Raw genomic sequence first — 22,058 nt, 5'->3', positions numbered from 1 at the left:
GCTTGCGTACTTCTTGTCTCGGTGATTTGCCCGCAACTTTATTTGCTGCTTCAGAATTTACTCTAGTTACGGCTTCCTTAATGTGCCTTTTCTACATTTCATCTTGTTATAAAATATTGCCCTTATTATCATGTTCAATACTAAATTAGTTTTATCCTGATTACATTTGCGTACAACTGTTTTCTTGGTAATTCATTTAGTTCTTGCTCTATGCAGGTTGAGTGGAATTGCACCTTCACCAACCTACGATCACTGCTTGGTGTAATACACAGTGTATATGCTAATTAACACTACTCTCTCCCTCCCACTCGGGCCGGAGTGGCGCATACTGTGAAACTGAGAATCGAAAAACTCATGTATTTACCGTTGTCTCATGTGTGTGTCACTAATGCATTTTGCCAGCATAACCCCCTCAGCAGTTGAGATGGTGGTTTCTCCAGCTTTCCTGGACATTGGCTATCGCAGGGCCAGCATGGCGAATCAATTTCGCTCTCTTTTTTTTTAACCTATGATATTTCCCACAATGCAGGAGAGTCCTACAGGCACCATCTAACTGGAAAAGGCTAACTTGTTTGGCACTTGTGCCAGCATTTACGCGGTAATGCAGAGCCTATTGCATCCATATGGCTTATTCTATAGACGTAGGCCGCGTGGACTTCCTGACAACGACAAACGATGCCCTAAGCAAGCAATAACATGATTGTTACCTTTACCCTCTGACTTCATCTTGCCTCACTTTATCGCCAATATTCATGCCAAAAAGAATCTTATGCAAAATTATGAATTATGAGCACTTACCTGCTGCAGCGAATGCTGCCTGAGCAAAAAGCAGGACAAGAGAGACTGCAAAAACACGCTGGACGGTAAACGACGACATCGACAAAAACGATCGCCCCTGATCGTGTGTTATCGTAGACGGACAGCCTCAGGCAGCAAAGGCAGCAGCGGTGCGGTACGTGGTACACAGACAGATTTTCAATACAAGACAGAGAACTTAGGCCTCTTGGGAGTAAGATGCACTACTAATGTATTCCTTCAGAATGATCTTGTGTGCGTACCCGGATTTGCACACAGCTTGAGAGAAATAGAGGAGGGGTGCGTGAAAAAGATAGCGTGTGCAAACAATAGACGGTGTTCTCGAAGCCCATGTTATCCGTCTTTCGTTCATATCGCTGTTGCCTTGTTTTCTACCGAAGTGAATAACCTAAGCCTGTGTTTCTGGCTTATAACATCGTGCTACGAAAGCGTATCGATTTGCGCAAAGGTTGTGTTATATTCTAGCCACTAATGCTTTCGTTTTTGAAACTTCCTTCGTGAGTCTGGCCTCAAGCTTCCGCTCATTACTCTTTTATTCTTCACAAAGTAGTTGCTGCAATCCTAAGATGTAGCTACCTCTAGTTACGCTTTTAGAGGTACAACAAATAATAAACACGTATTCACCAGCGCTTTTCCAGCAAAGTGGTATTACGTTTCTTGTTTTGTTTTATATTGTTACGGGAATGTATTCATAAGCGCAAAATCTGTAAGGAAGAAATCTTTAAAGAATCATGAGTAAAGCTGTTACTGTCGACAAGGAGGTTAAAATTGATGTCACGTTGTTCATCTTGATAACGCCAAACAGTGATAACCTTCGGTACCGCTTCCACCACTGGTGGCAGCCGGGTATCCAACTTGAAATAGTGACAGACAAAACAATGCGGTCATGACATCAATGAGGAGGTCGAAAATAGAGGGAGAGGGTGCGCAACCGGGAGAAGGAGTGCCGCGATGGCCTCCTACCTCCCTTTGCTTACAGGGATGTATTCTCTTGCACATTTCTTGGCCGCGCGGCAACATTTCAAATATCGCGGCGCGGAATTTGCTCGAAGATTGCCGTATTTACCAGCTGTTTTACAGCGAAAGCTCGTATTAGATCATTTAAACGGCCGTTTTCGGCGCCGTAGTTGTCCGCCGCCGCCGCCACCGCCGGTGTCCGTAACCACTATCGCTCAAAATAAGAAAAAATTTCCAGGATGGAACGGGGTTCGAACCTGAGCCCTCCGTGTGGGAGCCCAGTGTTGTACCTCAGAGCCATGCCGGTGCTTGGAACTGCCTTGCAAGAAGACGCTATACAGGCTTCATGTGCAGAAGGAACCACATTAACTTGTGTAATTTTTGTTTGGTAGAAGAGTGAAATAACAACCACGCACCACACAACGCGAATTCTGTAACCAGGCGTCACACAATGCGAATTGCACAACGAGTGGGCTGTTGGATGCTTCCAACCCATTACGAGGGGCTTTGCAATAGTTCTTCATCGTCATCAGGCACAACACCAACAAAGTGCGCATAATGCCTTACATGTTTTTAGCGGGTACCACGGCTCTCCGTTGAATGACGAAAAATGGCATAGTGGCTGTTTCCCTACTTCACAGAAATTATGATGGTTTATAGCGTAGTGGGTTCCTCGCAAGTGCACTTGCATTGGTTGCCAAGGAAGCCCATAAGCCGATCATCCATTTCCTCAGGGTCTCAATAAATTTCTTCCCTCCTCTCTCTGTCTCTCTTTCTCACGTCAACGTATGTTATATTGCATGGTGGGAGAGTGAAATAGCGACCGAGCGTCACAGAACGCGAATTACGTAACTGGTGAGCCGTTTAAAGCTTCCAAGCCATTACAAGGGCTGAGCCACAATTCTTCATCGTCATCAGTCGTCACGTAAACAAAGTGCACATATTGCCTTACATATGTGTAGCTGGAACCTCGCTTCTGCGCACAATGATGAATAATGGCGTTGTAGGTGCTTGCCAACTTCACAAATATTGTGATTTATGGCGTAGTGGGTACCTTGCTAGTGTACTTGTATTAGTAGCCCCAAGAGAGTTTACAACGGGCTTTAAAAATGCCGCTCTTCCAGCTTTCGCTGTGACTGTGCTGCGCTTTCCGTGCAGGCCTGGCGTTTTTTTTACTTTCGGGTTGCGTAGACTGAAGGCTGAAGCGATAGTGCAGCAAGAACGGCAGCGATTCGCCGCGAGATCGGGCTACATGTGGCAGCACCGTCGTCGCGCTAGTGTGGATAGGCGGTCGTCGGCGCGTATACAAACGCACACGACAGCGCTTCGTTGTGAGCGATTTGACCCGATTTCCGGCAAATAAAATGTGTTGACTGCAGCTTTCTGGTAGTATGTGCGCTCTTCATTCCCGAATTAATGCATGAAGCGCGCTGAACGTTACTACTACTTGCGAGAGAAGCGCATTCTGCCAACAAACGGGGTTGCTCGCCTTCGGCAACAGTCAGTCGGCGTTTTCGCAATGGATGACGTTTTCTTGTTTTATTTGTACATGTTCAGCTTGTGTTCCACCTACTACGCACTGCTGTAGCGCGACTGAATTAAGTATTTACTTCTTGTACATCTGGATACACCCTAAAAATAAGAAAGCCCGTATTCCTGCACGATGAGTTCAAATAGCACTTTGTGCACTGGGTGCTCAAATATTCATCCACATTTCTTATTCAGTTCTCCAATGTAGCACAGTTGATAGATTTACTGAGGAAAGCTACGTGGCTGACAGCGCTTTAGCGTTACAGAAGCGTTTAACATGTACACGCTTGTTTTTATTCCAGTGACAGTACACAAAGGTAACTGTACAGCACGGAACTTTATTCGATTAATTACTTGCACGACAGTAATGGAACAAAGGCCCGGTTATTTGATGGGACCAAAGTACGTTTTTTCACGCGAATAATGTCCGCTGCCTTCCGCCAATCTATTACAACGCAACACAAACGCCCAAGATAATGTAAAGAAAGAAAGATCTGGCTTCGCGTGAAATTACGACATAAATGTATAGTTTCGATTAATTTTGACCATCGGGGCTCTTTAACGCGTACCTTAATCTAAGTACACGGGAGTTATCGTATAAATTTCGCCACAAGTTAAAATTGCGCAAGGCAACTGAGTTTTGCGATTTTCGTACATTGCGTTTTCTATTCTTTATAGGGGACAATTTAAGTACCGAAGTGACAGACGTGACTTGACAGAAATATTTCTGTGTAGCGGGACCAGGACCATACACCACAAAAGCTCGTGTCGTAACCTATAAACGACAGTCCCGAAGTTATGCACCTAAGCACAACGCGCTAGTGCATGAGAGCCTTTTTATTTTACCGCCGAGCCGCTAAAAGGCTATATTCACATGCGATTTTAATACTTCTCATCTTTAGGACAGCGCCAAGTGCACGTTGCAATGCGCTTGAACCACAGAGCGGCACCTACACTGATATAACTCTCGTGAACGGAGGGTACGACGACCACACACAGCATTCTCTACAAGCGCACTCACTGATCTTATTACAGTACATATACAGCCGATCACGGACAAATGCCTCTTTCCATCGCGTTAGGCATACGTACGAGCGGTTAAAGTTGCGGTAATGCAACGGAACAAACAGCCTTTTGAGGACCTGCATGACGTACGCGCACATGCAAACCTAACGTGGCTAGCAGACGATGCATGGAGCAATCCACACTAGGCGCGGTTCAGTCAGAAGCCGGCAGGTGGCGACTCCGCCCGATCTCGCGGCCAATGGGGGCACGCAGTCCGCAATTATTCAGCCTACACTCTAAAAAATAAAGAGTATAGGAGACTCTTTTCGGAGAGTTCTGACTTGCCACGTAAACGACTCTCTTTAAAGAGACACGGTGACTCTGTTGGTGGGTCAGAGTAGGCGCGCTCTGAGAGAGTTCCCTGACCCTCTAGGAATAGTGCAATGACCCTTACCCGAAGGATCACGATACCGCTTATGAAGGAGTCAGACGACTCTTGCCGGTAACACTCCTACGGGGGTCAAATGACCCGCAGCAAAGCGTCAAGCGACTCCAAAACTATTTTAAGCTACTCATTTGACCCTTTCTCTACTTTTGCGCGACTACTGTTGAAAATAGTGAAGCATTCATTTTATGCAAGTCCAATAATACTTGCCGTTCAGCCCAGCGACTGCAAAAAAAGAATAGTTCATTTTTAGCATTATTTTGACAAAACCCGTCAAAACAACACACCTTTTCCAGCAAAGTAATATAGAAAGCGCGAAAAGATGGCATGTGATTTCCAATTAAGAAGATTAGGTATTCCTTATTTGATGGCGCCCCAATGAAATGAACTGAAAGATCCTACGTACGGGAAGCTTGCATACAATGTTGCCCGTTCTTTACAACGTAATGATGACGCCGTTGCGATAGTAACAAACAATGTGGTGCATGAAGAGTGAACTGCACGTGCGAAACGAGGAAGATCGCGAACGCCTCTATCATGTTTTCCAGTTTTAGTCATCTTTCTTGTTGCGACGGCGTCTATATCAACGCTCTCACATTTTTTTCCCTTCAGTTCCTTCAAACAACGGCGCCTGGAGCGTCACCAGCGCATTTCCTCGTGTTTCCTCCTGCGCCGTGGCATTCGGCGCATTCTATGCCAGGCGCTGCAGCCTTAAAGCTGAAAAAGTCCAGATCATTCGTCTAGTTGGCGTTCTGTGAAAAAAAAAGCACCCTAAACAAGAACTAAACCCAATAATAACCCCTTTTTTGATGCAACGCCGTTATTACTTCTAACGTTACATTTATCCAATTATAGGCCAGTGGTCATCTTCGTCATTTCCGCGCGCAATAGTTCTGGCGAGCGCCACTACGCGTTGATGCGGTTGGCAGCGATGTAGGCGCTTTAAAAAAAACGCCAGGCCTGCGCGGAAAGCGCATCACAGTCACAGCGAAAGCTAGAAGAGCGGCATTTCTAGAGCCCGTAGTAAACTCTCTTGGGGCTACTAATACAAGTACACTAGCAAGGTACCCACTACGCCATAAATCACAATATTTGTGAAATTCGGAAGCACCTACAACACCATTATTCATCATTGTGCGCAGAAGCGAGGTTCCAGCTACACATATGTAAGGCAATATGCGCACTTTGTTTACGTGACGACTGATGACGATGAATAATTGTGGCTGAGCCCTTGTAATGGGTTGGAAGCTTTAAACGGCTCACCAGTTACGTAATTCGCATTCTGTGACGCCCGGTCGCTGTTTCACTCTCCCATCATGCATTATAACATACGTTGACGTGAGAAAGAGAGACAGAGAGAGGAGGGAAGAAATTTATTGAGACCCTGAGGAAATGGATGATGGGCTTATGGGCTTGCTTGACAACCAATGCAAGTGCACTTGCGAGGAACCCACTGCGCTATAAACCATCATAATTTCTGTGAAGTAGGGAAACATCCACTATGCCATTTTTCTTCATTCAACGGAGAGCCGTGGTACCCGCTAAAAACATGTAAGGCATTATGCGCACTTTGTTGGTGTTGTGCCTGATGACGATGAAGAATTATTGCAGAGCCCCTTGTAATGGGTTGGAAGCATCCAACAGCCCACTCGTTGCGCAATTCGCATTGTGTGACGCCTGGTTACAGAATTCGCGTTGTGTGGTGCGTGGTTGTTATTTCACTCTTCTACCACACTACCACACGTGTACGTGGGTGCATCTACGTCAAGCTGCGAAACACCAATATATAGCTGCAAAATACCAATAGACATTCTGCAAGCTCTCGTATAATAATGTAGAAAAATCAACTATACCCCCGTGAAGACACGGTTCACTTTCATGTTATACAGATGTGGCTCCTTCTGGACATGAAGCCTGTATAGCGTCTTCTTGCAAGGCAGTTCCAAGCACCGGCATGGCTCTGACGTACAACACTGGGCTTCCACGCAGAGGGCCCAGGTTCGAACCCCGTTCCATCGTAGAATTTTTTTTTCTTATTTCGAGCGACAGTGTTTACGGACACCGGCGGCGGCGGCGGCGGCGGACAACTACGGCGCCAAAAACGGCCGGTGAAATGATCTAATAAGAGCTTTCGCTGTGAAAGTGTTGGAGCGCCATTTTAAGGCTTTGGTGCAGCGAGACACACGCTGCACCGAGACGCAAGCGGAAACTCTCGCTACGTTCACGGATGAAGCTATGAACTCGGGCTCTCGCTCTCCACAAGGATCGTCTAGTATACGTATGGGCACAGGCGTAGGTTACCCTATTACTGGTGAACGCACACCTTGGCTTTTCTCTCCTCAAATAACGACGCTTTTGAATCAGTGCATGTAGAATACCACTGTTATGTGCTCTTTGATGCCATCTTTGCGTGAGATTGAGCATAACCTGTGTCCAGGTGTATGTTAACTACTTCGGCAGGTTAAATCATGATCCTTAACGTAAGTATTTGGGATAGAAATGTGCCACAAAGCGTCCACGTGGGTGCATCTACGTCAAGCTGCTAAACACCAATATATAGCTGCGAACTACCAATAGACATTCTGCAAGCTCTCGCATATCAATGTAGAAAAAATCAACTATACCCCCGTGAAGACACGGTTCACTTTCATGTTATACAGATTCGTATGACTGAGGGATGGACCGCGCTTATTGGTATTAATTTTCGACGTTCGTCGTGCGCCCTAACGTGTTCACTTGTGCCTTCCTGACCTCGGATGCTTTCGCTATGCCAGGCCAAGCACAGTGCCAAGAATGCAGACATCAAGCTCAGTAACTGACTTCGCCGACCCAATTAACATATTGTGGCGTAGATATGCAATGTCAGGCGAAGCTGCACTTTTCGTTCTCTCTTCATTCTGTATTCCCTTTCTTCCAGTGCAAGGTAGCGAAGCGGACGCGCTGTACGGACTTTAAGCGACCGCATGCCTCACGTCACAGGTTCTCATTCCCCGTATCATTGACACTTTCAGCGAATACATACCACGGTGAAGCATTGTGTGGTGGTATCACCCAGGGGCTATTCCGGTGGGGCCCTTGGGTCCCGGTGGGTCTAGCCACACAAGGCTTCGAGCGCGATTATTAAAGTGAGCGAGCCGGTCAGGCTGTACAGCTTTGGCTCTCACATCCTGCCAAGCCACCTTTTCCCTCGGCTGCTCCTTTGCACTCTCCCGGACCACCTGGTCTTCCTTGCAAGACCGCGGGCGTCAACCAGCAAGACCACTGCGGACACTTGCCCTGCTGTGCACGAAGTGCTGTGTCGCTTCTTCGTTGACTGTGCTCTGCACCGCAGTGCTGCGCCTGCTCCTGGACGCAGCGACCGTGTCTGTTGTGTTCTGGTGTCCTCATGTATTTTATTTTTATTGAAATTTTTTATTTTATTTCCTTATTATTTTTTAATCTCACGTTCATTGGGCACGTTTTGCCCTATTGCCTCAGTCTCATTTTCATTAAAACAAAAATGCCCGGTTTCTGTGCTCGTCGTCCCAACGCCTTGGGACCGATAAGCGTTACCGTTGCCCATATTTTTCTTTTACTTAATTGGCTTGTCCACTAAATTTGCGCTTTGGGTTATATTAAAACCCCTCTTCATTTATATTTATTGGCTTTATACCTGGTATGATTCGGCAGGTACAGGTTTTTCCCATGCCTTTATTTTTGCCTTTATTTTATCACAACAATGGGAATGAATTTTACTGGGGCGTAGATATATGCATTGTCAGGCGAAGCTGCACTCTTCGTTCTCTCTTCATCCTGTTTATCCCTCATTCCCTTTCTTCCAGTGCAAGGTAGCGAATCGGACGCGCGTCTGGTTGACCTGCCTGTCATTCCTTGTTTCTTTATCTTCAGGCCCTGGGACATCGCTCATTCACACCAACAACTAGGAAGTGAAAAGGAGAACTATTTATAAAGCAAGCTGTCGTCGACTAGCAATGTTCCCTGTTAAATTGTCTCATGTCATCAAGCTAGTCACTTCGAAATTACTAGCATGCGACTAAGCCTAAGATTACCGTTCAATTACATCCAAGATGCAGTGGGCGCTGGCACGGAGAACGCTTACCGGCACCATCATGACATGACATGACAAGAACATTATTTGAGTCCTGAGGAACTCAAATCTGGGGAGCCGGAGGCCCTCAGATCATCATTCGTTAATTTTGTTTGTATGTTGTGAAGTGCATCCACTACAACTGGAAGATTTGTCAGCCAAAACTCAAAAGAAGCAAAAGTTGATCATTTTATTTTTATTCACACAATTCTTGCCGGGGAAGGACTGACCTCCACGCATTGCGAAAGCTCAAACCTGCCGACGAAAGCTTCATTCGCAACTGTAATTTGTTCATGATAAGCAAACATACATTCCTGAAGATCCAAACCCGTGATAAAATTATCAACAACCGCGAGCTCGTTACACATGGCTGTACAGTGCTCAACGAAGGAAACGTGGTAATCGGGCCGCATGACGCCTGGCGCTGTCTTGCGCCACTGCCGAGCGCTGAGGACGCCGATATAAGTCATACTGGTATCTAATGAACGAAAAAGCTTCGCTCCCGCATAGTGACAGCATTTGATCGACTATTGGGTAAAAAATCCAGCATTCATCGCAGGATCAAAAAAGCACCAGCCATCACGCAGGCCGAGTTTAGCGATTCAGTTGCTGAGCAGTGTGCATGTCGACAAGATAAATAAACAACATAACTAAATGCATACCCGAACAAAACGCGCTAAGTCCCTTCCTTACAAATATTTTACTGGCGGCTGATCGGCTGCCGTGATGACGAATGAGTCAAGCGGCACTGCTCTTATATCAGCACAATCAAGCTCGCGCAGAACTGGTGTACTCATGCAAAATGAATAGCTGCTCACAAAATACTTGAACTTACCTGTCGTCATTAAAGAATAAAAACCATCAGTATATTCGAAGAACGGGAAATCCCGATGTTAAAGCAGCACAGAGACATCTGATGCCATGATTTAGCCGACCTAAGCCGGGGTGTCACAGGATATTTAGTCGGGGTGCTCGTCTAACGATTGGTTGTCCTTATCGATATGGTTTCCTGCATCTTCCGCTGCTTACATGCCTTATGAAGCTTCGCTTTTTTATCTTTACCGTTTTTTCACTTGGCACGACAACGGAAACAGCAGGCCTATATCGTACCACGGAATACGGAATATTGTTCCGTTTGCCCCGTGTCGTCAGTCCTAGCGCCGTTGGCGCTGCCCATGTAGGGGGCCCTGACGTATTTTGAATTCACTGATCAGACAGAACCAATACGGAATAGCATTCCGTACTCCGTGTTACGGTATGGGTCCGCGGATGACCGAGCGCGGTCCATGTGACATGGCTAGCGACTGCCATGGGTGAGAGGTGGCATGCTCGAAGGACGCACGAAGTCGACCATGCACTTCCCCTGCTTAACCCGGTTTCCAAATAAAAACGAGAGAAATAAGAACATAACATAACAGAAAGGGTGGTTTTTTCCAGTTCACAGATTTTTTTTATTTCGACAACCTTATGAGTTTCTAGAATTACGAGTATTCACATCTACTTAATTTCATTCCAACAGATCTTAGGATGTCCAGAAACCGCTAGGCACGCATGTTCTTTGAAAATGAAACAAGCACTCATTGTCTGGGGGTTTGTGCGATTTCCGAAATCCAGCGGCCGTATATAATGCCGCTAGATGCCCGCGCCACACAGCCGCCTCCGTGTGGCTAGCTTGCACAGGTAACCACACGGAGACTTCATGATTAGCACTTCCCGTGGCGTGTGGGATTTTAAGCCATGTATACGCCGCACGCAAACGACCAATCGTATTCGTACAGTCTAAAGTGGCGCGCAAAACCACGCCAATGCTATCGAAAGGCACATCTATGCTTGGATAAAAAAAAAACGCGTATGTACGCACTTCTGAGGAGAATACGTGCTTTGCTGCGTAGAGATAACGTATCAGAAGAGGGTGATCGACCCGTAGGTGCCCACCTGGCTAAAAACACTTTCGTGCGACGAGCCCTGAACGACCGACGTATTGGATTTTCCGCAGTAATATAACAGTCCCGCGTGACTGCGCTCGACGAATGGCAGGGAAGTGCGTTTTCCTGTGGCAGCCATATAGAAGAACTTGGTGTTGTATTGCGTATACAGATTCGTATGTTAGCAATATATCCATTGATGCTGATCTGATTGGACGTTCACTGGCTCATAGTGTGACCACGAAACCTAAGTTTTATTTGCTGATATCACTGGACGAAACGCCGAGCAGTAGGAGGCCCAGCTGACAAGCTCAAGGCTTGAAGACCAGCGACGTCTGCTGAAAAGGGCCAAGCTGTAAGCTCAGGCCCACGGTTTCCCGGACTAGGAACGCCACCCTCCTTGAACGATTCTGCAATCGTCTCACTCTACTAAATAAAGTTTATTCCTCCTCCTACTACTACTCGCTTAGTCGAAATCAATTCAACAATTAGTAGCTCGAGAGTATTCAACGAGGGCCATCTTTCAAACCACTGATATAAGTTGGAGCCTTAGTGTTACGCTGGTGCAGTTAGTCTTGCAGTTGGTCAAGGTCATCGCCGGGCTATGCACATGCCAGGAATGTCTATCGGTAAAACGCTAGGCATGTCGCGTGCGAAAACGGAGAGCGGCTTCACCGCATGCGTACGGTTTCTCGCGAGACGCACACTCAACTCTGCTGTCTGAAGGTAGAACATACTGTAACTGTATTGTGGAGGAGAGCTGTATCGTATCGGGGAGGACATACTGTATCGAGGAGAAGATGAAAGCTAATGGTGGCACTACAGCACCCGTCCTGAGATTAGTCCCGCTTCAGACAGTTTGGTTGCTGTTTATGTATCCGGATCTTATTTTCTTGTACCAAATCGCATGCCTGGTTGGTGTACCATTTCATTCCTAATCCGTATGATGAAGGAATGGGTCGAGTTGCGTTAATATGAGCCGCGCCAAGCGAATGGCTACATAGCGGTGTTGCTACCTGGCCACAAAGGCGCAGTGTTGCCTGCCCGCTCTTAGACAGTTGCGGTACTTTGTGGGTTCCAGTGAAGTTAGTCGCACTAAGTGGCTTGCGCAATCTGCTGACAGTCAGCATGGCCTGCATGTTGTGAAGGTGCACATCACAGACGCTTAGATAAGCATCAAAAACAGATACCATGCTCATAAAGAACAAGATCCTTCCCACCATTAGCCCCACGACATTTAGCCAGAAGAACGCTTTGTTTGTTAACCACGCAGCGACGAAAGCTTTAGCGCTCTGTGGAGGCACTGTTTCACAGCACCTGTCAGCACGATACTCGGACAATCTTGTATTCATTCCGAGGAGTCGGCGTCTAAGCTAAACATGAGGGTCAGTCGCCAGGAGATTCGGACACGTTTTGCATTTCTGTACCGACCAAAAATTTGGCTGAGTTGGTTGCACCCCAAACTGAGCAGTTCGCAGCGGTATGAAAATTTAAAAGATGGCGCCGCACATTGCTATTCTCAGTAAAAACCTAGGTGAGGCAAAGCGGTGTTCCACAGGAAACAACAGGACTAAGGAAAGTTCTAGCATTTGGAAGCACCTGACAGGGAAAGCGGCACATTGCTCGTCTTCTGTTCATTTGTTTTGCACATCGCATTGGACATTTCGTTGTTCAAAACTTACCATTTCCTTTCGACAATACAAGCATTCACATAGTAGTGCCCCGAGAAAGTTGTTTTGCGTCTTTTGCCGGTTTGCGTATCACAAATGACGGTACCATATTTGTCGAATAGGGATCTTACGGAATTTCCATCCCAAATATTTATTATTTTTTCGCCGTTATTTTACATATGACACACAAGCTCGGCATTTTCTGTTCACTTCACGACAATGTGGCCTGCACTTGTAGCATATTGTCGAGTGAGCGCTTTCAATAACGTAACCTGAGCACTGAAATTCACCGGTTGATTTATTTTTTCCGGCTTTTGAATAACTTGACGTACAACGTTACCAACAATATAAATAAAGTGGTTAGCAGGTGCCGACTCCTTGCTTTTGTACACTGTATCCACGTCCTCTGAGCCTGTTTAGAAATGTGGTCCGTCAGTTGAAGGGCCCTGGAAGGCAAGAAAACAACAGAAAACAAAGCCTGTTTAGTTATTTATACCGGTGTCTATACTGAAGTTCATAGCTAAATCTTGGGCTCCACTCACGGCACTCTTAAATAGGCAGCCTTTTACACGGCAAGATTTGGCATATACTCGCTTACTGTCATCTTCGCTGACAGTTATTTTAGCACAAGGCAATGACACTCCACCGCCGTCATACTTTCAAAAGGAAAGTTTTCAGAACAAGCGGCAATAGAAACGTGGATTTACTTGGAAAATAAGAGAAGAACTGAGCAGATACATTGACGTCACATTTTGCGAAGGCTCTTTTCAACGAAATGGTGTTGTATTTATGATGAATCTGCTGCATGTTTATCCTCTGTACTTGCACCTTCTCAGCTTGCAGCCAAATTTCAGGTTTGTCGCAGTGAGCAAGCGCCATTAGCATCCGTTGCTATTTTCTTAACCAATCAACACGATAAATCTAAAATTATATGTATTTTAGTTTTTAAATGCGAAGCATTTCTTAGCGAACCTCAGGCACTTTGGGCGTTTCTATCTACGTATCTATCTATCTATCTATCTATCTATCTATCTATCTATCTAGCCGCCTACGTCTGGGCGCTCTCCTGGTCGTCTCCATAACTTGAAATACACCAAAATTGGCATAGCAGGGGATCAGTGTATGGCGAACACGATTCACTGGTCATGACATGAATAACGCAAAATACCTGTCGCGTACGGCATGAAACCCTTTCTCTCAGTCACATGTGGCACATACCCGCTTACCAGAGTTCATGTTATGCGGGCATGTGCCACAGGTGATACAAAGTCTCAACCAACACAGTAACCGCGAACACACACATTGACACGCAAGGAAAGTGATAACAATAATAATAATTGTTCGGGTTTTATGTCTCAAAACCACAATATGATTATGTGAGACGCCGTAGCGAAGGGTTCCGCAATTTTGACCATCTGGTATTCTTTAACGTGCACCGAGATCGTACAGCACACGGGCATATAGCATTTTGCTTCCATCGAAATGCCACCGCCGCGGCTGGGATCGAACCCGCGACCTTCGCGTCAGCAGCCGAGCACTTTAACTGCTACACCACCGCGGCGGACACGAGGAAAGTGAAGAAGCTGAAGACAGAACGCCTCTGGAAGACGCTCAACTACTAGGCACTCGTCGATTACGCAGAAATCAGAGACAATGTTTCCTACAATAAATCTGAGGAGGGAACCAGGCCTCTCGTCATTACTGGTGACTTCAACATGGATTTATCAATACCCAACAACGCCTCTTTATATTGCGTGAAAGACGGCTCGAATGTTGACAGGGCATCGAAAGACCTCGCTGCCACGTCCAGGACAGGAGGCGTCATAGATCATTTCATCGTAAGAGGCATCCAGGATTTCCACCAGCTGCGCTATGCCTTGCACTTCACTACACTTAGACCCCTCATAGCTGCGATCACGAACGAATCTGATAACAAGTCTGGTCCAGCCTCTGGTGTTCATTGATCACGGTGATGATGACCTTGCTCAATAACTGTCAAGAAACCCTCCTACACATACGCAGAGGTCTGTGAAACGTGCGTGCGTTCTCCATCATTCATAACGGACTAGTATAAGCATAACAACTGTAACGCAACTGTAACAACTGCAACGTACGTGCAGTGGAGCCTGCGCGTGCCACTCGGCTGCGTACCCCATATCCAGGGAAACTTTCCTAAATAAATCTTAGTTGCGAGTAACGCCTGTCCTGTGCGTCTGTGTCTCCTCTTTGTCCTGTTCGGATTCGCTCTATCCAGTATTGAAGAATATAAGCACTGCATATCAGCTTACCGCGTCTGATGTTGGGAACACCCATGTTGCTGTTGGCATCGTTACGCAACTGTAAACAACTGGTTATATAATACATATGCGACTCTTCAACATATGAGTTTACGTATACCACTTCCACATTTCTCTAGCGTCATTTCGTAACGTTTCGCTCAATGTGAAAAATTACGCCAGAGTCACCATCCCGCGCATGCTTCGCATAACATCGATTCCCACGGTACCGTGGGATCTGCCGAATTTTTTTTATAAATTATAGTTTTTTAGCTCTTGCAATTTCTTGCGCTGCATACCAGCCTTGAATATCCGGCTAAATTTAAAAAAAATTATGGCTCCAATCAATGCTGTGAAGGTGGTTGGACAGAGAAGCTCTATCAAACACTATACATGTTGATGGGGGAGGAAGGGGCATGTTTTATTATTACCTCAGAAAAATGGTTTAGTCATAATTGCTTTGTGGTCGCTGTGCTAGACTGTGATAGGCTCCGCGACCATTTTCAGCAAGACGAATTTGTTCCTTTCGTCGTGTATTGTATTCACGCTGTTCTTCTGGTGTCTATTTTCGTGGTCTACCCATGGCAGTCCTTGAATGAACTGAGTGAGTTGCCAGACGGGTCACCCTTTCATATCATCATCATCATCATCATCATCATCATCATCATCAGTCTGTCTACGCCCACTGCAGGACAAAGGCCTCTGCCATGTTCCGCCAATGAACCCGGTCCTGTGCTTTCTGCTGCCACGTTATACCTTCAAACTTCTTAATCTCATCTATCCACCTAATTTTCTGTCTTCCCCTCACGCGTTTGCCATCTCTTCGAATCCAGTCGGTTACCCTTAAAGGTACACTAAAGGCAAATAACAATTTATGTCAGAGTGAAAGCCCAATGTATGAAAACTTCTAAAACGGCAGTATTATCAACAGCAGTGCCCTACTTACCGAGAAATTAAGCTAAATGTATCACATGATGAGCGCCACGAGTGGGACATTTTCGAAGTGATCCCGATGACGTATGGAAGTCGGCCTACAATAAATCACTAGTAATCAAAGTAGCAGCAGTAAAAAAAGAACATTCCGAGCCTCAAAAGACGTAATAAAATGCTGTTTGTTCGTTTCCGCTTGATTCATGGAAAACAAAACCTCCGTGGCGTTGCCATGGGGAACGGCGCGCGTGGTTCAAAGGTTCCGTTTTCGCCGAACTGCGCCTCGCCAGTCTCAGTGGTAGTTTCGGGATCGCGTACTGCCGTGCGTGTTTTGCGCGCTCGTGAAAGTCGCTCTGACAGAAAGTTCGACAAAATGCCGCATGCGTGTGATATTGCCGGATGCCCGAATGGTGCACAACGCCAGTGCTGCAGCAAGGAAACCGGTGTGTCTTTTCACTGGGTGCCGCGGAATGAACCCTTACGCTCGAAGTGGCTTAGTGTCATGCCATTGCGCCAGTGTGCTAAACAGTCAAAACCTCTGCGTGTGTGCTCGCTGCCCTTTCGTACTGAGGATTACGAGACCAACCGTGGTGAAGGCTTCGAATGTGCCCATCCGAGCAAGTCTTTGCCGCAGCGCCGTTGTTGCTACTGTGGGTCCCGCTACTTCCGCTCGGCTGCTACTATAGTGTCGGCGGCCGCGCAGTAAAAGCGGGCAACGTTGGGCACGGCAGCAGTGACGTATGAAAGTCGTATTTTCAGGCAGGAGATTTGAAGCGCGCTAAAGCGATGCGGACCCCTAAAAACGTGATTTTATTTCAAAATAAGCACTTACATGGCACAAAAGCAGCACTACGAGGTTTCTGGACCACTATTTCAACAATCAACGTCGACTTAATATTTGCCTTTAGTGTCCCTTTAATGACCACCGGTTATCCTGCCGACGTGCTACGTGCCCGGCCCATATCCATTTCTTCTTTTTGATTTCAACTATGATGTCCTTAACCCTCGTTTGTTCCCTGACCCACTCTGCTCTCTTCCTGTCTCTTAAGGTTACACCTATCATTTTCCTTTCCATCGCTCGCTGCGTCGTCCTGAACTTAAGTTGAACCCTCTTTGTAAGTCTCCAAGTTTCTGCTCCGTAGGTAAGTACCGGTAAGATGCAGCTGTTATATACCTTCCTCTTGAGGGGTAGTGGTAGATTACCATTCATGATTTGATAATGCTTGCCGAGTGAGCCTCATCCCATCCTTATTCTTTTAGTTATTTCACTCTCATGGTTCGGCTCCGCGGTTACTACCTGTCCTAAGTAGACGTACTCCTTTACAACTTCCAGTGTCTCGCCACCTATCACAAAGCGCTGTTCTCTGCCAAGATTCTTCCCATTACTTTAGTTTTATGCATATTATTTTCAGACCTACTCTTCTACTTTCCGTATCCAGTTCAGTAATCATGAGCTGTAATTCGTCTCCCGCGTTACTCATCAATGCAATGTCATCAGCGAATCGCAGCGAACCCTTTCTTATATAACAGAGGAAATCACATGCGGGGAAAAGGATGGACCGTTTGACGTCGTTCGAAGCCCTCGTGTGAAGTGCAAAGCAGCTGCAACCTAATCGCTACCGGGAACGCGTGGAAGGGTGTTCCCATTATGTACAGGTGCCTTAACACCCAGCAGGCGGCTTTGATACTTGTTTTGTAGTTTTCTTTGTCGAAACGAATACTGAGCTCTGCTGTATGCCTCATTGCAAAGAAAGATATGCCCTTTGCCTGCAATTGTTAAAGGGCCCTAAACCACCTAGACGTCGAAATTTAGTTGTGGCGTTGCAGTATTGCACGAGTCTACAGCGAACGCGCCCCCTATCTGAATGCCCTTCCTCCGCGTCCTAGGTGAAAACGCAAGGGACGAGCGCATATGCTAGCAGAGCAGCCTGCGAGCGCGAGCGTCTGTTAATGGTTTATGGGCCTGGCGTTTTGTTTTTAGTCCACGGAGACGAAACCGTTCCGAGGAGAGGTATGCAGCTTCGTAATGAAACACCAAGTGGTCAACATTGGATGTACGTCTCAGATGCAAATCAACCTCCCTACGAACAGTAAGAACATAATTTTAAGGAAAGCACGAAGTTACAGTCATAATATGCTTGCCTGTATCATCCGTTGATGCATCGTATGAAGGATTGTCGACGAAGGCCGGTGGAGTCCTGCGCAGAAGTATAAATATTGATTTAGCGCAATATGTCAACTAAAGATCAGTGACTCATGCAGATAGTGGAGTGTTTTTCTACGATGAGATAATGCATTCGGCATGCATTTGTCTAGAATAAAATACAAAGTGATAGGCATAAGCAGTGATGGTTTCACGGTTTCTTGATGGTAGTAAATGGAAGCTATTGACTGACCTGCGCAGCGATTTTACCGCTTACGGTGTCCCCGGCTGTCCGATGGGTAGTGTGCGCTCTAATATGGGTCATCCCGCACCAAACGTCCCAGCCATTTTGGCGACCATCTCAATTGTATTCGAAAAAAATGGTGCTGATTTATTGCATTGAAAACTGACTAATTTCGAGAATATTTCGGAGAAAAAAATTTTTGCTCACGTGGGAGCCTTCCGAATTTCGCAAAATGTCGTCTGTGTGTTGATTGTCAGAAAATGTATTCCGAGAGTATCGTTTCTCGATTGAAAAACAAATTTTGTATACGTATCAAGCAAAGGCGCTTGTGTGAGGTGTTCGACGCTCAGTAAAATGAATTCAAATGCTCTCTTGTACACGCCTCGAGAAATTTCAACAAAAGGTTTTATGTTTGCTTTTTTCTTTTCTAATATTGCGCTATGTATATGAGTAATGAATGCTTACTCTACGGAATGTATAAATATATTGTCACGGGGTCGTGACGGTGACGAAGGCAGCAGTCGGCTTGTTCAAGATGAAACTCTTTATTAGATGCGAAAGCATCTTATGCTCGGAGCAGTGTCCGTTCTGCGGCGTCCACACCCATACTGCGCATGCGCCAACTCTCCCCCCCTCTCCTCGCGTGAGAGCGAGGAGGTGGTGTGAGCGCTGGCTCCGCTTTGTTTCTCCTCTCCCGTTTCTCTCTCTCCGCCACAGCTGTGCGCTCGTATATAATACAGCGCGCGCTCGCTCCCGTTGCACTCTCCTTCGTAACGGAGCTATGGACGCTCGCGAAGCTGAACGTAAACGGCAATGCCGGCACGCGAATTTCGAAGATGCGAGGCTGCGAAAGTGCGCGTTCGCTGTGCTTCCGTCATTCCGTCATAACTTCGTTGGGCCGTCCCATAGGCTGATGAACGCTGGAAAGAACACGCCTTTTAGATGCCGCCTGAAAATTGCGTTCTAGGGTGGCCGATACCTAAATAAAACTCAACGTTTATGCCTCACCTAGACAACTCCCAAAGGTGGTTCTGCATGTTTTTCTATAAACAACAATAAATGCAGACACAGCTGAATATAGCTATTAGTTAGCAGAGTACGCAGTACTCTAAATCATCTCACTTTTAGCAAACACAATTTGATTGAGTTCGTACAGTTCAACTTTGCTGAACGTACAGAAACGTAGATACTACATATAGAGGCAGCTTCATACAGCTCTCCCGTATTGGAGTGTATGTAGTACTCTAAATAGTATAACTTTTTTCTAAGCACACGGCACTAACAACAAATATCACGAACAATATGTGCATTAGATCTAGCAGGGTGTCTGTGAGCGAGCCTACTTAGAACATGTTACCCAAGCAAGACAACCACGCACTGACACTATGCAGCCTTATAAGACTAATTGTTCAGCCAAGCGTAGTGTTTCATTGAGCATAACAATCATTGACTCACTTGAACGAGGCTGCATTTAAAATTTATCCGCAAAATACGAGCTTATAAAAGCAGGCCTGACGTGGGAATAGTATGAGAAGTATTATTCTGTTTGCCTGTTCGGGAGTGGAATCTTTAACTCTTTTTGTGCTAATCCCTCTCTTTCTTTTCAGTACAGCAAGAAAACCTACAGGTAATTTGCTGACGCGACGAACCAGGAAAATATGTATTTTGTAACACCGTTCGAATCTAATTGTCAGTTATTTAAGGAGGGGACACAGGGATTAAATCGTGAAAATAGCCAAAAAGATCAATTTTTCCAAAACGCTCGTTTTGGCATCTCTTGTCTCTTATTTACGCAGTATCTAAACGATTACGCTGAAAACGCAATCTAAGTGCTCGAAAAAAATAATTTTGTAAGCGATGTCGGTGAAAAAGAAGCCCAAAATAGCGCTAAAACAGCACAATTCACGGCGTGGTATCTCGTCTTTGCTGCCACCGAGCGCCGCCACCTTGGCATCGTTCAAAAGCTGAAAGTTCCGCCTTTCCGTTCCCGCTTTTCTCGCTTGCGATCACCGCATAGAAAAAGCGCAAACAACAAAAAAATTGGACAGCGCTCTCACGAACCTTGCAGTGTACGCGGCGCTTCTATGGGCCGTTGAGATACGCTTTTCTACTGGTTGTTGCCACGGCGACAGCCGCTGTGTTTACGAGCGGAGTGCTCGCTGCTTGATCACTCTGCGGCCGTAAGCACTAGAATCGCCGCTGTTCGAAAGGTGAGGCGCGTACGGGAGACAATGTGCAAGCCTCTTTAGTTTCCTACGGAGGAAAACAGGGGACGGTATCGCATGGATCGGGCGAGCCAGTGATTAGATTGGGGCGTAGCGACTGGGTTGTCGCAACGTCGTATCATCCCTTGCCGGGACGTTAATAAAGTGACAGCAATGTAAACCATAGCACTTTATCATCAAAAAGCTTACTACCTATCAGATGACGCGCGAGTGCCGCTTTACCAGCTTTACTTCGGAGACGATCTGCCCACGCTTGCTCGCGCGCCACGCCACTGAGACCCGAGCTTCGTGCACGCATGTTCCTGATCCCGTCTCGATAAAACGGGCGTCTAATGTACCACTAGTCGAGGAGCGTTCTCGTTTCACTTAGAATAGTTAATAATGTGAGAAAATGCGTCGGCAGTATAGTTCGGTGCGAGGTCGCCGCCAGCTTCGAACTGCCGAGAAGGCGTCGGCTCTGCTGCGCCGGTGCGGTTTATTGTACAAGGAAATAAATCTTTAGGCGTAAGTAGTTGACAGGGGTGATCGCGAAGCTTCACCAAACTAATACACCACTATTTAGGCCGCCTGGCCTAAATACTGCGATACAGTCCAACATGCACAAATGTTTACATGCAGCCTCGTGCACTAGCGTTCCAGGGGGCTGCACGAAAGCGTCTGCGGTAAATGATAGAGGGTAATAAACTTCCTAAATCAGGCCAAGCTAAGAAGTAGAGGCCCAAAAGATTGCCTTCTGGCAAGGATATCATTAATACTGTCCTGGCTCACTTTAGCATAGGGTCAACTGCAACCAAATCATTGTTTTCTATTTTCTCAAAACAGTGTTCTGTGCCTGCTACTTCGCTTGTGGAAAGCATAGCACAACTATGGCTAGACCTACTTTTATGCTGTTTGTTTTATTGTAATCCATAGACTGTGCTATACTTCAACACACTCTTGGAAGTTTCGTTTAGGATTTCATTCTTTTCTTATTTTATAATTACTGCATGGCACGATTAGCTGAGACAAATAGATTTGCATGTAATGTTCCGCAGTAAATTACTAAGGTCGTAATAAAAGAAATCTAAAAAGTGTCATTAAGTACAAACAGTATGTGAGCAAGGATACAAAGTAGTTTCAGCCGCCTAGCATGTTTCATCTCTGTGCCAGACTTTCCACAAGCAAGGTACTTGTGAATGTTTATAAAATAAAAACTAGATATAATTATGAAAATTTGAATTTGCCATTTTAAGATAATTTCTAGTGTTTAAATTTAATCAACCTAGACTAAGAAATTAAAAAGTTACAAACGATTCCCGCGTCCCCCCTTAAGAATTCAACATTCCGTAAATAGAAATAATGGTCGAAGAAGTCGCACCACAATTTATTTTATTTTTTTTATTTTTTTGCACGGCTAAGAGAAATACTCACTGTGTGTTGCGTCGTTTGCGGATCACAACGAAAACGGCTACAGCGGCTGTGAGCACGATGGCCAAAACAACAACTATGCCTGTCACAATTCCGGCAGCAGATCCAGATTCTGCAAAATAAAAAAGAATGAAAACGAATTTATCAAGACGACATTGATCAAGGATATTTTATATGTCCAAGGTTTCACAGGAAACTGAAATATTGCTATCTTTACACAGTGTCGTTGTAATTCCGTAAGCCGGGGCCGACGTGCACTGCTGCATGAATGACCGTCAATGCAAACGTGAATCGAAGCTAATTATAGGTGCAAATTATTGCATGTAGTTTACATAAGTTAATAACGCCGGTTGGTTGGCTTCAATAAGGATAAAATTTCTCCCTTTCAATTGTTACGC

At 45.9% G+C, this 22,058-nt stretch overlaps 1 protein-coding gene across 1 annotated transcript in view; it reads right to left on the bottom strand.

Annotated features, from left to right (window-relative positions):
- Window positions 1-22,058, bottom strand: part of LOC119383812 (MAM and LDL-receptor class A domain-containing protein 1) — a 167,892-nt gene that overhangs the window by 23,429 nt on the left and 122,405 nt on the right. The window contains exons 35-36 of the mRNA XM_049412968.1: window positions 21,664-21,772; window positions 17,784-17,839 (exon numbers count right to left, since the gene is read on the bottom strand). Of these exons, the coding sequence (XP_049268925.1) occupies window positions 17,784-17,839; window positions 21,664-21,772 (165 nt within the window). The remainder of the gene's footprint in view (window positions 1-17,783; window positions 17,840-21,663; window positions 21,773-22,058) is intronic.

Source organism: Rhipicephalus sanguineus, chromosome 2 (genome assembly GCF_013339695.2).
Source record: "Rhipicephalus sanguineus isolate Rsan-2018 chromosome 2, BIME_Rsan_1.4, whole genome shotgun sequence".
In the NCBI taxonomy this organism is placed as follows: Eukaryota; Metazoa; Arthropoda; class Arachnida; order Ixodida; family Ixodidae; genus Rhipicephalus; species Rhipicephalus sanguineus.
The sequence above is the reverse complement of the archived record's forward strand: the minus strand, read 5'-3'. Positions and strand labels throughout refer to the sequence as shown.